Source organism: Tubulanus polymorphus, chromosome 2 (genome assembly GCF_964204645.1).
Source record: "Tubulanus polymorphus chromosome 2, tnTubPoly1.2, whole genome shotgun sequence".
NCBI lineage: Eukaryota > Metazoa > Nemertea > Palaeonemertea > Tubulaniformes > Tubulanidae > Tubulanus > Tubulanus polymorphus.
The window spans coordinates 5,697,925-5,712,843 of NC_134026.1; the positions used below are offsets into that span (position 1 = coordinate 5,697,925).

Here is a 14,919-nt window from a genome sequence, read left to right on the forward strand (position 1 = left end):
AGTTTGAAGAATTTCATTTGAACGACCAGCTTTATTATTTTTTCATTGAAAAAGTGTTAGAAAAATATCGATAAAATCAATTGCAGGCACACAGCACCGACGGAGTTTATTCATTTTCAGGTGGTTGCGTTGTGTATCTAGTTCAACCGATAGCTAATGGATGGTTGATACATATATTGGATTTATATATGTACAAAATGCGAATGTTGGCGACTGAGAGATCGACTTCATTTCATACAAAAAGTCACAGTTTGAAGGATGTGTTGGGATACGGCGACGGTGTTTTAAAACTCAACCGGTTGAATGGGAAACTGAAACGACGTGTGTGTCAACAGCTTGCGATTGGTATATATTGGTAATTGAGAGATGTGATGAGTGGCGCATTCACAATCCGAAGTCTCGCCTGGTTTGAATTCAACTGCTAATTGATGATAAGTGCATTATTGACATTTGATAACTCGGTACTTAAAAATTGAAGTGAATATTTTTTTCTACAGTTTATGCTCGTTTAAGTTGCCTCACCAAGGTACTCTTAACCGCGTTAATCGATGCGCGCCCATATCACACAATTTGGGTGTTTTGTAATATGCTATTTATTGGAATATACTGTCAACGATGAATAAGGCGCCACATAGGCAACAGAACGGAGTCAAGCCACCCGTCCGCACGGATACTCGCGATGACACCATTACGACTTCAGAAGACGAACAACTCGATCTTATAGTGACCATCAACGTCGGCGGTCGTCGATTTGAATCTACAGTCCGGACGTTGCGAGCGATTCCGCACTCCAAGTTAGCCAGTCTGACACCGCATCACGAGAGCTACAGACCGGACAAAAAGGAATACTTCTTCGACAGAAGCGAAGATATATTTCGGGCGGTTTTGGACTATCATCGTACCGGTGAATTTCATTTGCCGCTCTCCATCTGCGGTCCTGCGGCCAGACGAGAGCTGGACTTCTGGGGAATGCACGATGCGGATATAGAATTATGTTGCATAGGACATTACCAGTCATTCCAATCGCAGAAGACGAGCTTATATACATTCAGTGAGGCGTTGAAAATCTTGGCAACCGACGCGAAACCGGCGCCAAATACAAACTTTCAAGGTCGTATTTGGAATATTTTGGACCACCCGAGGTCATCGACTTTGGCTATGGTTAGTATGGCATCATCATTGATTATTCAAAAGCAAGAAAAATTCCTATCATTATCATTTATCAGTGAGAATATTACAGCCAATAGTGCACTCTCACACCACAGCTTGTCTTGTCTTGCTCCCTGTTCTGATGAAGGCAATATGGGTTTGCCGAAACATGTCAACACTAGTTTTTGTATATACGTAATTATAACCAAAAATATCTAAACCTGTTCGCCTTGGCGTTTCTTTTTACTATCGAAACTCAACACGTATTTCACAACCGCAATATCATCATTTTCATCATTACTATTTGAGGCGAATTAAAGGTTTTTATTACGACGCAGCCATGGACTCAGCATTATATAGATTTGGAATTACGTTTTGTAAAAATCAGATGTTCCAATCGACTCAAAATCAGGTTATTTCATTTAGCGGAAAAATACAGCTTCGATAACATCTTAAGAACTCAAGGACCCTCGAACGAAATTCTAACCGCTTGAATTTTATACATAAAAATCAAGTCAGATTTGTTCCTTCGGTAATCCTGGTACATGAAAACAAGCTACCACCAGGCCCTTAACATCAGATGTTTTGAAATTCAAACACACTCAGGAAACTTTACGTCGACTCCGACGTTTATAGGCAACGTAGAAAGCAAATCGGGTCAGTCAATAATGGTTAATTTATTTGTAGTTGCTAGTATGCGCCGGTGACAGAAATAGGTAGCCCACAATAGCCGCTTTTGTTCACTTAATGACGTGTTTCAATTTTGACTAAATAATCTCGGAAGAATCGATAGACCAGTCGCCTTGTTCAGGAAATATAAATCGCAATACCTACGCATTTGACTAACGCTTTTTACAAACAACTAAAATAGCATTAATAGTTTTAAATTGATTTCTGTGTAGTACCTTACCGAACAATCAGCCGTGTCCAAAATTGAACGAAATAAATAAAAATGTAGGAGGCAGAGAATTCAGAATTGGGGGGTTCTGGGTTTTGTTTTAAAAATGAGCGCAAATTATCGCAACAATGGGGACCTCGAGGGACCGCCACAAAATGGCGCCTAGAAACTAGAAACTTCTTTATTATGTCATATTTCAACGGGCGAATTTTCACAATGAAAACCTCACGGAAAAGTCCGTTAGATATTTTTTTCTTTTTCAAAAATGAACACAGTTATGCTAGGCAATTCCAGTTTTATCTCACGCATTCGAGTATAGATTCAAAGTGTCCTTGGCAAACATCGATTTCAAATTCAAGAGGGCGGAGAGAAATCGGGTTTCACCTTTTCCATTATTCTTAAGAACTTGTTTTCGTTATGAAAATTGTTTGCTTTGTAGAATCTAAAAGCCGAACTTGGCTTTACATTGTCTAAAGGTATTAGTCGAAATCGATTCGAAATGTAAGGGTATCCTTCAAATCATGCTACGGGGATGATATTGATTTTAAGAATGTTCGAAGAAAATGTATCAAAATATATCATGACTTATGAATTCCTCATCAAAATCTGATAATATTAACTTCAGATCTGCAATGTGTTTATAATCAATTCATTTTCAATCTTTTAGGTTTACGCAATAATATCCATTATGGTCATCTCGATGTCGATATTTTCGTTGATTTTATCCAGCCATCGACGATTTCGCATCGGCCTCAGTCTGGAGGAGAGAGCCCTGATGCACGGTATCACCGCGCAGGAGTATCGCCTGTACAAACTGAACCTCACGACTCCGGCCGAAAAGCTCCGGGTTGAACGCGCCATGGAAGTCAGAGAGGGCGATACGTTCGATACACAAACCAAAGAGTTTCACGACTTTATATACGTCGATATAATATGTCAAGCATTCTTCACCATCGAGTTTATCGTTCGTCTCGTTTTCTGTCCGCGTAAACTTCGCTTTTTGTCCAGCATGCTGAACGTCGTCGACTTTTTATCGTTGCTCCCACCCTACATCAAATGGACAGTGATCGCTATAGATCCCGGTAAACGGCACGACGCGGCGTTTTTACACGGTATAAACGCGGTTCAAGTGATACGAGTACTACGATTAGCTCGCCTGACGAAGCATTACCGCGGCATGATGGTCATCATGTATACGATCAAAGCGAGCTCGCAGGAGATCATATTGACGTTCGTGTTCGTTACGATGGGTGTACTCGTATTCGGATGTTCCATATACTACGCCGAGGACACTTTAGATAGTAAATTCACGGACATCCCGAAGAGTTTCTGGTGGGCAATTATCACCATGACGACCGTCGGATACGGGGATATGTACCCGAAGAGTGCCTGGGGATACGTGATAGGGTCCACTTGCGCGTTGTCCGGCGTCATGGTCATTGCTCTTACAGTTCCGGTAGTTGTGAATAATTTTATGATGTTCTACGGACATTCGCAAATTGTTCTCGCTCATCAGGAACGCCCGGCGTCCCGGATGCGGAGACTGATTAACAAATGCAAGAAACACACCGACGCGTTTACTCGGAGAAATAAGATAAGCGCAACTTTGGATGGAAATATGTCGAAGGATTGTATGGTTGTCGAGGTACAGCCGACCAGGAATCAACCCGCTCTTCTGAATTACGTCCCGACTAAAGAAGAGATGAAGGTCATCTCCAAAAGTAAACATCTCATCGAATCGGCAAAATTGAGTATGGTTGATTTAAGCAGTACGGCTCGTAGGGCTCAGCAACCGAAAGGACCAGGCTATATCCCGGCTCAGCGAAGAACGATCCAGAACGCGAGCAGTGACGCGCCAGCGGAAACGACTGTCATCGAGATACAGGAAATGACGTCAATACAGTCTGAAACTGAAAACTCCGACGAAAACGGAACCAATCAAACGCAGAGTGAAAAACGTCGTAAGCAAACTGTTCAAACGCAAACCCCTCAACAAACACGAAAAAAGCCTTGGGTTCACTGACATACGCGTTCATCTTCTTACGATTTTGACCCGGTTGCACTTGTTATGAGTTAAGCTCATCGCTTAAGTTAGAAACAGGGCCGTATCTAGCATTTGGATTTTCTTTTCTTTTTTTTCTGGCAGAGAAACCCGAAGAAGGGCAGTTCTATTGGATATAACAATAATATTTGCTATTTGCAAAAGCTAGGATCCTTTCCAAAATTTCGGGGGCGGCCCCGCTAGGTACGGCCCTGGAATAAGTTATTTTTCAGTTGTAAAATATGTTTCTCATTGATATTCTAACCATGTATAGTGTTGATTTTTTGTCTAAAATCGGTTGATAAGATTAGAAGCCGACAAAAGCGGAAGAAGAAAACATGTTGGTGGCCCAACTGAATGGAAACATCAGACGAATGAATACTCCAAAAATATGAAAAAGACTCCTACCGGGTACATTATTTATATTCACACATTTAATAAGCCGTATGTCATACAGTCGCTCAATGATTATTTTTAAAAACTGGGGAACGAACACATATCTTCGTAATGTTGTAAAATGTGTCGAAAACCTTGATACAAAACATTATTATTAATCTGACGAAACGATAATTTAATCTCTGAGAGTGTATCATTGTTGACCAGTATTTGTTAGTATGTATTTAGAAAGATCACCACGGAGAAAAATGCACGCGCGCGCACACACCACGACACTCACACAACACGACGACAAATAGTCTATATACAGTATAAAGCCCAGAGGCGGATCCAGGAACATAGGAAGGCCGGGCTCCAGAAAGAAAGGGACGGCATTTCTCGGATAAAGCAGCCACGTCAAAGACCACAAGTGAGACCCCGCCCTCGGTGTTAAGATATTTTATATACATCGTAAAGATCCAAACCCTTATAGGATGAGTATCAAGTTTAGAGGTTTCAACTATCTCTGTCTTGACGAAAACGGCAATCTCAATGGGAAGGCAGGGTTTGAACCACCGTGACAACCCCTTAAATCCGCCCCTGGAGCCTCCAGGGGCGAACTCTTTTATCAGATCGGAGAATCCGTTTGCCTCCAATCGTACTCTTTTATTGGTCACGTGACTTTTTGGAGTCTCCGAAACCTCCTTTCTGTCGAGGTGGTGTGATTCGGATTTTGTGTGGAGCCAACCGGAGATTTCGGACGGAGACTTCGGAGGTCATAAAAGAGTACGCCCCAGTAACACCGGTTCAGAGATCATGATAAATAAACATTAATAATGGCCTAATAACAAGATCTGTTGATAGATGAGTACTGCGTCAACGCACAAAATCGCCATAATTTTCGAATTAAATAAAAATATACTACAAGAACGGCGTCATGATCCAATATAATACATTTTTCTTATCTCAAACCTTTGAACGACCGCCCTCGACGCCACCCGCCCTTGTACTGATTTATCTACGCGTTCAGACCCCGGCTGATTGTTTGTGGGCGACGTATTTGTCTGGAAGCTCTAACAATTTTCGTTTCACCATCAAAGGCGTACACGGCATCTGACTCAACCGAGAATTAGTAGATTCGTCAAGCTGTTCGAATACATTCAATAAATCCAAAATGGCCGATAAACTCTCGGCGACTGTATCATGGAACTGAGATATCTTTGTTTCCATGTATTTTACGTGTTTTAAAGCGTATTGTACGTCCAACGCCACCTTATTCGAGACCCACTTGCGATTTTGTAAATCCGACACCTGGAAAAATTAAATCATACATGATCGTGATTAAGACACTAGATATCAATCATACTTTTGGTGTCAAACTGCATTCATCACGATAAACAGAAATCTCTATGACTGTGAATCAGTAATAATAATAAAATAATAATATCTCTTACAATATGATTTCTTATAATATATAATATTCAAGGACAATGGGCAAGCCGGGAGGCTGCACTCGATAGGACGGATAGTACTTATATAATAGGTTAATTAGTTTATTCGAGATATGAGCTTTCGCTACTAATCCATAGTAACTACTAATACCTTCAAAATAAACTAGTTAACCTATTAAGTATCTATCCGTCTTAACATTTTAACACCCAAGTTAAAACCTATGGCAGTATGGTACGGTAGCGACAAGAACAACCTAAGTTCAAACATTGATATCAAATGAACTATCAAATTTAAAACAAAAATGTAATACCTTTAATAAACAGAAAATTAGAAAACATAATGATTTATGCATTCAAAGTTTTTAAGTTTTCATTACCTCTTCTAGTTTCTTGATAGATTTATCCATGCGTTTGCCAACCTGGGGCGGTAGTTCATTACGTATACCGTTAATCCAATCTTTCATCATTTTCTCCATTTCTATCGAATCATCCATCATCGTCGTCAGTTTCTTCAACCGGAAATGACGTGTTACGGTCGCTAACGTTGGTCGCGCCTAAGATATATCAAAGATGGATTACATTTCTTTAAATGTTATTTGAAGATGGGCCGGTCGAGTGATAACTACATACCCCTTGGAGTAAGCAGCCTAATTATTTTCAGGTGACAAAGAATAATTGCATATATACCTTTTCTGAGTTAATCTCTTTGTCGAGGGCTTTTAGATAATATTTTCTTATGACACCGACGGTCTCTTCTTGAGCTACTATAGCTCCCTCTAGTGGAGGCATTTTACCAGCTAAGCTCTGATATGTACACTTCATCAAAGCATCTTCTTCGTCCGCCTTCCGTGGATTTCGTCCTCCACTGCCCTGAATTATATTCATAGAATATTCATTGAAACAACATTCGTTTGAAATGACCATGGGAAATTTAAAAAAACACATTTTGTGAACCCCTAGTGCCAAACGCCCACGACGCACAGAAATACGGAAACAGGAGGCAGTCACATTGAGGTGATTCCGAGCGTTTCCCTATGTCGTGTGCGTTTTATAAGAAATATGTTTTCGAGATCGAACATGTTTGATTGTGTTCTGTGTTTCCCTGCGCCGTGTGCGCAATAATTCTCAATAATCTCAAAAAATAACTCACGACCTGAACTTTTACGCAGTAATATAACGATATTCATTGGCGAAAAAAACAATCCACTGATGAAATAATCCGAAGCACTTCCCAATTCTTTTACGCAAGATATATCTAAGTCCAAAATCCAACTGTATTGATGAACTCACTCATCACGACTAACCACGATTTACACGGTGACTATAGCATTGCTACTGCATGCAAATGTGGGATAGATTCTGTATGTTTTTGCAATTATTAAAGCTTCTTGCAGCTGTTTCAATGTTTTTTATTCTCGATAAATATCAATCAATATTTCCAATTCAATCGTCTGGGGATGGTGGCGGCGGCGGTTAAAGATTGTGCAATCACGGATGCTCATTCAGCAGTGTATAAGTTTGAACGAATATCTATAATTCTAAATCCTAAGTCGTTAGAAGGAACGATTTTAGTATTAACAAAGCTCTTATACTATTTAAACGTACATGTTTTGATCTTAAAACAGGGATTGACCCTGTTATCTATTTGATTGGTATATTTCGTTTGTTTTGTTTTGATTTGGTGTCCCTTACAAACCCACCACACCTAGCGGGAGCGAACAGGGGATTTGATTTTGAAATCGGAAATCGAAGTACAAGTATAGTTGCGTGATCAGCGGTCGAATTTACTTAAAAATAATTCTAACCGCCACCAGAAAAACTATTCCTGGCAAATTATCAGCCGTTATATTCATAGCAGGAAAGTCATTTGCTTCTTCGTGCAAAACATCCATTTCTATTACTTACCAATTTTTGGGGCTCGATGGGTCCCGATAATTCATCGGTAAGTTGAAAATCGAAGGCCTCGTTCAGAAAAGATGCGCCCATCTTCCGACATTTTTTCATCATCTTACAGCCCTCATTACTGTTATTACGCCGTATACCTCAACATCATTATCAATTACTCGTCGAAAACTAAATTCCATATCCTGAATGTTCGATTCACCCAATTCCGAAAAGGATTCAAAATTTTCTACACAAATTATTCATATCAATGATTTCCAACAGATAAAAACTGATACCCCATCGGAAGAGCAATTCCCTCGCTTCGTTTTGTATTCGAACACGAGTTTGGTTATTTACCCGCGGTGACATGTTTCTAACACAATTCGTATATAAATCAAAACGCCCGATTGCTGATAATGAAACTAACTTGACATACATATGACAATGTATACTAATTACATAAGTGCGGCGTAATTAAGAAATAAAAATATATGTATGTGTGTAATGTAATATTCACCCGTGTGTTATCATGATATGCTAGAAAATCTGAAAAAATACCTGTGACGTAGAATCTGACGAGCGAATGGATGTATCCATTCTGTCGAGTTCGAAGGATGAACCGTAGGCAAAACACGAGTTACACTGCGTTTAAAAAGCAATCAGCAAAAATCTTAACTATTTAATAACATGTAAATGTTTAAATGTATTGAAGTTGATTGAATGAAGATTTCGAATATTAGTTCTGTATTGATTTCATACGGGTCAAACACAGATATCCGATTATGACTGGCATCTCGGGCACCACATGGTTTAAACAGTTGGTGTTGAGTTTATGCAATGCAACAAACGTTACGTAAAATTGACCTAATGTTGGGAATGATATTTCTGGGGAACACACGAATTGCGACGGATGTGTGGCCGGCTTTCCGATCAGTGCCTTTTCAATTTTGAGAGGATGGTTATTATGAGGCAAAAGAATAAAGTGATTATCGTGTTAATTAATTATTAGTAACTCTTTACCTGTGTTTGACCCATATTAAAGTTATATCACTTCACCAAGATAAGCGAATGTTCATTCCTTCTAGAGGCTCAAACGTATCCAATCGTGTTACTGAATTCTCGCGAGACAAAAGAAAATCTAACTGTGCGTTGCCTTCTTCGGCAGTAGTGAAATTTGCTGTTTAAAATGTCGCAACAGCTATATAAGCAACGAGGGGAAATTAAATTTAAAAGCGACGACATAAAATCCTAGCTGATGATAGAAAACAGGTGTTCAAACGCGATGTACATGCATCTGAATACTGAATTATAATAGATATTACTATCAAATATGAGGTTCATTGTGAAAAACTATAATACGACAGATCGCTTGTATTCAATGATAAGAGCATAAAGTCTATTTAAAATTTTCTCATAAATTTGATTTTCGACTCAGTATGGGTATAACGACTTCAATCGCATCCCGCAAAATATTCTTTAATATAAACGGCCGCCCGATCCGTGCGAAGTTATGGCAAAGTACTAAGTTGGAATATAGCGCGCAAACATTATGCAAATTCACTTGAAATCCAATTTTGACACTAATCCGACCTTATCGACTATATATGCATATCATCCATCCGAGATAATTCAAATATAAATTCAAATTTTACTATCTAATCAAGAATCATCAAATAAAAAATTCCTACTTCACTTGTATCACTTTTTATGCAGCATACACATACCATATCTGTAATATCTGAAGGTAATTCGTCCTCGCTTTGTCCTCTTTGATTAGCGAATGATGACCTCGGTACCTCTGACATCAATGGCGTCCAGAGCATGTGCTGTGATTTCACTACCCTCGGAAATCCGGGCATTTTTATGTTTTTATGTATGTTTACCTTTTCGTCGAATCAAAATTCAAATTCAAGCTGCACAAATTCTCTGCGTATCAAAGCGCGCATGTGTGATGAATTATTTCGTGACAATCAAGCTGGTACATTATAAGTATGTACATATTCCCGCATACTAGCTTTTGCCACCTTGTCGGATCCACTCTTCAGTAATCAACTGTTCGCAACGTTAAAAGAATCCAGTCGTAAGTCATGTGGAAGATGACTAATTTTGTCATTAGTACATGAGGCGAGCAATTCAAAGATCCATTCAGCGTCTTATTCAGTGCTGGTTATATATATAATATATATATATATTGTTCCAAGATTTGTATAAGTAAATCATATATGCGTGTTCCGAATATTTCATTCCAACAGCAGCTGGCTTTTTGGTTCATATATATCTTTTTTACATAATCCGAATGCATCCGAATTTTAGCTCAACTAGATATATTCATATATACATATACCGCAGCCTAATTCTATTAACTTCCGCTGGAGCTTCCCGTTATTTGATATACCGGTATCAATGATCATATACCACCACTCTACCAGATTACCCTTGCCATTACGATTCAGTTACGGCGTGCCCGTCTCGTCGTCGAATTCGAGATCGCGTTCCCGTACCAGACTCACACACTATGAATTCATGTGAACATTTGCATGCAAGATATGAACTGTGAGATTATTTGTCATATGAGAGAAGCACCCGATGGTGCAGCAGGTGTTCCCAATCAATTTCCAATACGCAAGAGGAAGTGACTTATATTTTACTATGTTTCTCTCTACCCCTGCCCTGCAACAGCTTGCCTTTTATATAACCTTTTTGATGTTCAATCGATGTTCTTATATACATTTCAAGCACTATTCATTAACTCTAGATGAAAATATAAAACCATTAGAATTAAATACAAAATTGGCTGTCCATATAAAAGATTATCCATCGAACTGTCCATTTAATTCATTCTTCTATCACTGAAAAAATTCTAATTGGTCGATATAATTGATCGGTACTGAAATGGACACTCAAGCCAAGCGATTAATTTAATAGTTTCCTAGCGCAGTCACCGCGGGAAAGTAACCTTGAACGTTTTGATAGGGGTATTTATATGATGGTAACACATGACTTTTAATACATCGTTGAATTTAACTAACAAATCACAATCTAAACCTAAACATATGTTACGAACTAGACATACTCACTAACACCTAAATAAATTACACTCACTATTACGTAGGTTACCGTAAATCATTTGATTTATCCGATTGATTCTTCAATATTATATATTCCCATTTTTAAACTGAAATTGATACTTCGATATATTCATCCCAATCAGGCTGTTACGTATCGTCTGTGTCGTCTCGGCACCGGACGGTGATATAGCTGAGCCGTGTACATCCACACCACAGACTACACCGGGGCTACTAATAATAATTTCGGATTCAGGAGACAAGCGGCCAGTTATTTCAGTACCGTTCGCGGCTGGACTATACAGTCCCGATGAAATTGTTCCTAGCGGTAGATCGATACGATAGGATTTATACAGAGACAGCTGTTATGACTGGATCGGTGACATTACATTGATAATTAACGATATTACAATATTGCAAATCTAGCTTCCTTTGTATAAACTTTGTACACCTGAGCTATACAGAAAAAGAACGTCACCAAATTTTGAGAATGTTCAATCATTTTTTCCACAGTACGCAACCGAATAAATGAATTCAGGCAAAATATATATATATATATGGTTATGATTTTCATCGAAATAGAAATAATGATTTCTAAAATTTACGAACGCTTTTAGGGACACCATTCAACGTGAGACGATTGAATTAAAAACTTACTTTCGACAGATTTTTCGGTATTGTCATTGTGACTCTCTCGTAGTCTCGCTGAACCGTTCAATCGGCTTTTTATCGGGTAGAGCAGACAAGATATTCTTCGACTATTTTCACCAGCATTAGGTGATATCAAAACACGAGTCACATATACGTGAACCCATGAAGCTACATATATATTCAGCTCTCACATGTCATTTTGTATCATATGCTTAAAAATGCGTAATTCAATTTCGCATCCGATATCAATCACGCTAAAACCGCGATGTCTCGTGTTCATGTGATGTTTGTAACGCGAATTGCTGATTTATTGCGATACAACATTCCTATACAACGTTTACATATCGTTATACCCGTATTTAAGAGTAATAAAAAAGATTTCCAATTAACCCTTTCAAACAACCCGTGAACTTGACTCAGAAAATTATAGCTAGAAAATCCAAGAAACAAAATGACTGAGAGTTTATAGAATTATGATATCCTTTTTCTTTTAACAAAATGCCTGAAGCGTAGATTTCTCTAGAAACATTGAGATTAAGTCTAATGGAAAAAACATCAAATGCCAAAAAGAATACAGTGAGCTACTTAGATATATTTGCTGATTCGGGTGGAATGTAACATCCCTGATATACTGACGCCATGACAAGAAACGTCGAAACGAAAATAAATTACATAAACCGTGGTTATCATCTGGATTATTGAAATGTATTAAACACAAAAATCGCTTGTACAGAAAATCTTTGCGTAATAGATCACATTTGAAAAATTATTTGAATTACAAACGTACCTTGTCTCGTACACTCAAATATGCCGAGAAAAAGTATTATGAGACTAAATTACTTGCAGCCAAATCCGACATGAAAAAATCATGGAATATCTTAAACAGTCTAATTGGAAAATCTTCCAATGATCGGTGTAGATTACCTTGCTCTTTCAAAAGGAACGGTATCGTTGTAAACGGCTATGAAAATATCGCTAATGAATTTAATTCTTTCTTTGTAAATATTGGTAGCAACCTAGCCAATCAAATACCAGATACAGGTGTCCACTTCAGTGAATATCTGACAGATCCAGTAAATGAAAACTTTTTCTTTTTCCCAACCCACCCTGATGAAATCAGTCAGATTGTAAATGATTTCTCACCCAGCAAAGGCGCTGGTGCTGATGGTTTCTCTGTAAAAGTAGTTAAGAAAATAATTGATTCAGTAAAATAACCCGCTAACCGATATCCGTACTGCCTTGCTTTTCTAAAATTCTCGAAAAGATAGTGTATAATCGATTAACCGAATATTGTAACAAGTTTCATATCATTCAACCAAACCAGTTCGGCTTTCGAAAGAACCATTCAACTGCCATGGCCTTAACATTGATAACTGATGAAATTTCACAAAATTTAGAAGAAAACAAATCAACTATTGGGGTATTCTTAGATTTATCAAAAGCCTTTGACACCGTTGATCACGAAATCTTATTAAGAAAATTATGTTTTTATGGAATAAGAGGCATCTCTAACAACTGGTTTGAAAACTATTTGAAGAATAGAAAACAATTTGTTCAAATTCAAAATTATAAATCCTCGTTATGTACCGTTAAAACTGGAGTACCCCAAGGCTCAATTTTAGGTCCCTTGCTTTTTTTATTATATGTAAACGACTGTATTAAATTTTCTAATGTGTTAAAACTTATATTGTTTGCCGATGACACAAATGCCTTTTATAGTGACATTAATTTAGACAGATTAGTACGTACAGTAAACATTGAATTATCAAAATTGTATACCTGGTTTCAAACAAACAAGCTGTCATTAAATGTAAAGAAGACGTCATTTATGGTGTTCGATAAACTATTGAAACATAACTTGAGAATATCAATTAACAATATAGAGATCAAACAAGTCAATGTCACAAATTTTCTTGGAGTTTTTATTGACAGAAATTTTAACCTGGGACGATCAAATAAAATCAGTTGAAAAAAAAGTTTCTCGAAGCATTGGTATAATAAATAGAGTAAGACATAAGCTGCCAGTGAGTTCTCTTCGTACCCTTTATTTGTCGCTTATTGATCCTTACCTCCAGTATTGTAACTTAGTTTGGGGACGAAATTTTGAAAATAAACTTCAGCCATTAATTGTATTGCAAAAAAGAGCTATCAGGCTAATTTCTAATTCCTATTATTTGGCGCACACTGACCCTATATTCAAAGCTTTTAATATCCTCAAGCTCAAAGATATCAATAAACTTCAGCTAGGTACTTTTATCTACAGATCTGTCCACTCCGAATTACCGAAATCATTCGAAAATTATTGGAACCAAAATTTTCAAATCCACAGTCACAATACTCGGCGACGTCAAGATTTACAAACACTTTCTTTCAATAGTCTAAGAAGAAAATTTTCAGTAAAAGTATCCGGCCCTTTACTTTGGAATAACATCAGTGAAAATCTAAAAAACATGGAAAATTCTAAACTGTTCCTAAGAAATTATAGAAAGCAACTTTGTGCTTGATTTTATCATACAGTTATTCGAACTAAAATTATTGTTTTTGGAATATTTCAGAAAATAACTGGCTTATTAAATGATTATATCTTAATCAAGCTGTTATCATAGTTTACTTTGATTGCATTTTGTGTGTTAAGGGTTGACTGTGAGCATATTATTTTCTTTATTGCATTTCTCTTTTTTTCTTTTCTCTTTTGAGGGACCTGTTTTATACAAACTATTCCTTAGTTTCTACAGGCCCCTCCAGGTCTAATTTACTGTATTTTGTATTATGCTTTGTACACTATGCTGTAAATTATATTTGAAAAATAAAGTGTTCAAATCAAAATCAAATCAAAACGGGGCAATTCTTTGTTTTAGCGCACTAAAATCGATAAACGGATGATCGTTTTGGCGTAGGCACCAAAACGGAATTCTGCTCTTTGGCGGGGTTGCTAAATCTTGTATTGACACCTCCAAAAAATTCCTTGTTTGTCCGCACCCAAATTTTAATAAGAATTCAACGCTTTTGCTGGTTTTGGCGTATTAGCATACCTCATAATTTGCATGTATCAGGAATCAGCTACCATGACGTAGTAGCTACACTCATAAACATAGCTCTACTTTCGCACAACAAATCATACCACCCTTTTATCGCAAACTTCTTGTACGCCTTTACATACATTCAGTTGATATTGCTGTTCAAAAATCATAATCAGAAAGTTCTCCACTCATCAGGAGAGCATCTACTTTCAAAAATTATTTTTTCAAAATAAAATCAAATGCATCACATGTTTGTAAAGCTTACCATCTTGTTAGAAGAAATCACACAGTGTAAGGATATATGAATAATTGTTCTCCAAGCACGTCGCAGTGTAGTAGCCTACCGGAGTACAGAGTTGTGACGACTGTCACCAACGTTACGATA

The 14,919-nt window shown here is 37.6% G+C and overlaps 1 protein-coding gene across 1 annotated transcript; it reads right to left on the reverse strand.

Moving 5' to 3' along the window:
* Positions 1-4,271: 4,271 nt before the first annotated feature.
* On the reverse strand, positions 4,272-9,662 carry LOC141899432 (uncharacterized). Its single transcript, XM_074785736.1, has 4 exons — positions 9,523-9,662; positions 6,602-6,784; positions 6,292-6,468; positions 4,272-5,774 (listed from the first exon to the last, which is right to left on the reverse strand). The coding sequence occupies exons 1-4, from the start codon at positions 9,655-9,657 to the stop codon at positions 5,490-5,492; spliced, it is 780 nt and encodes a 259-aa protein (XP_074641837.1). The 5' UTR covers positions 9,658-9,662; the 3' UTR covers positions 4,272-5,489.
* Positions 9,663-14,919: the final 5,257 nt, after the last annotated feature.

Coding starts and splice junctions, on each gene's coding strand:
- LOC141899432 (XM_074785736.1), bottom strand. CDS start 9,657: ATGCCCGGATTTCCGAGGGTAGTGAAATCACAGCACATGCTCTGGACG. Junction 6,785..9,522: donor CTTCAGATATTACAGATATG/GTATGTGTATGC, acceptor AATATAATTCAG/GGCAGTGGAGGACGAAATCC. Junction 5,775..6,291: donor CTATCAAGAAACTAGAAGAG/GTAATGAAAACT, acceptor TAATTTTTCCAG/GTGTCGGATTTACAAAATCG.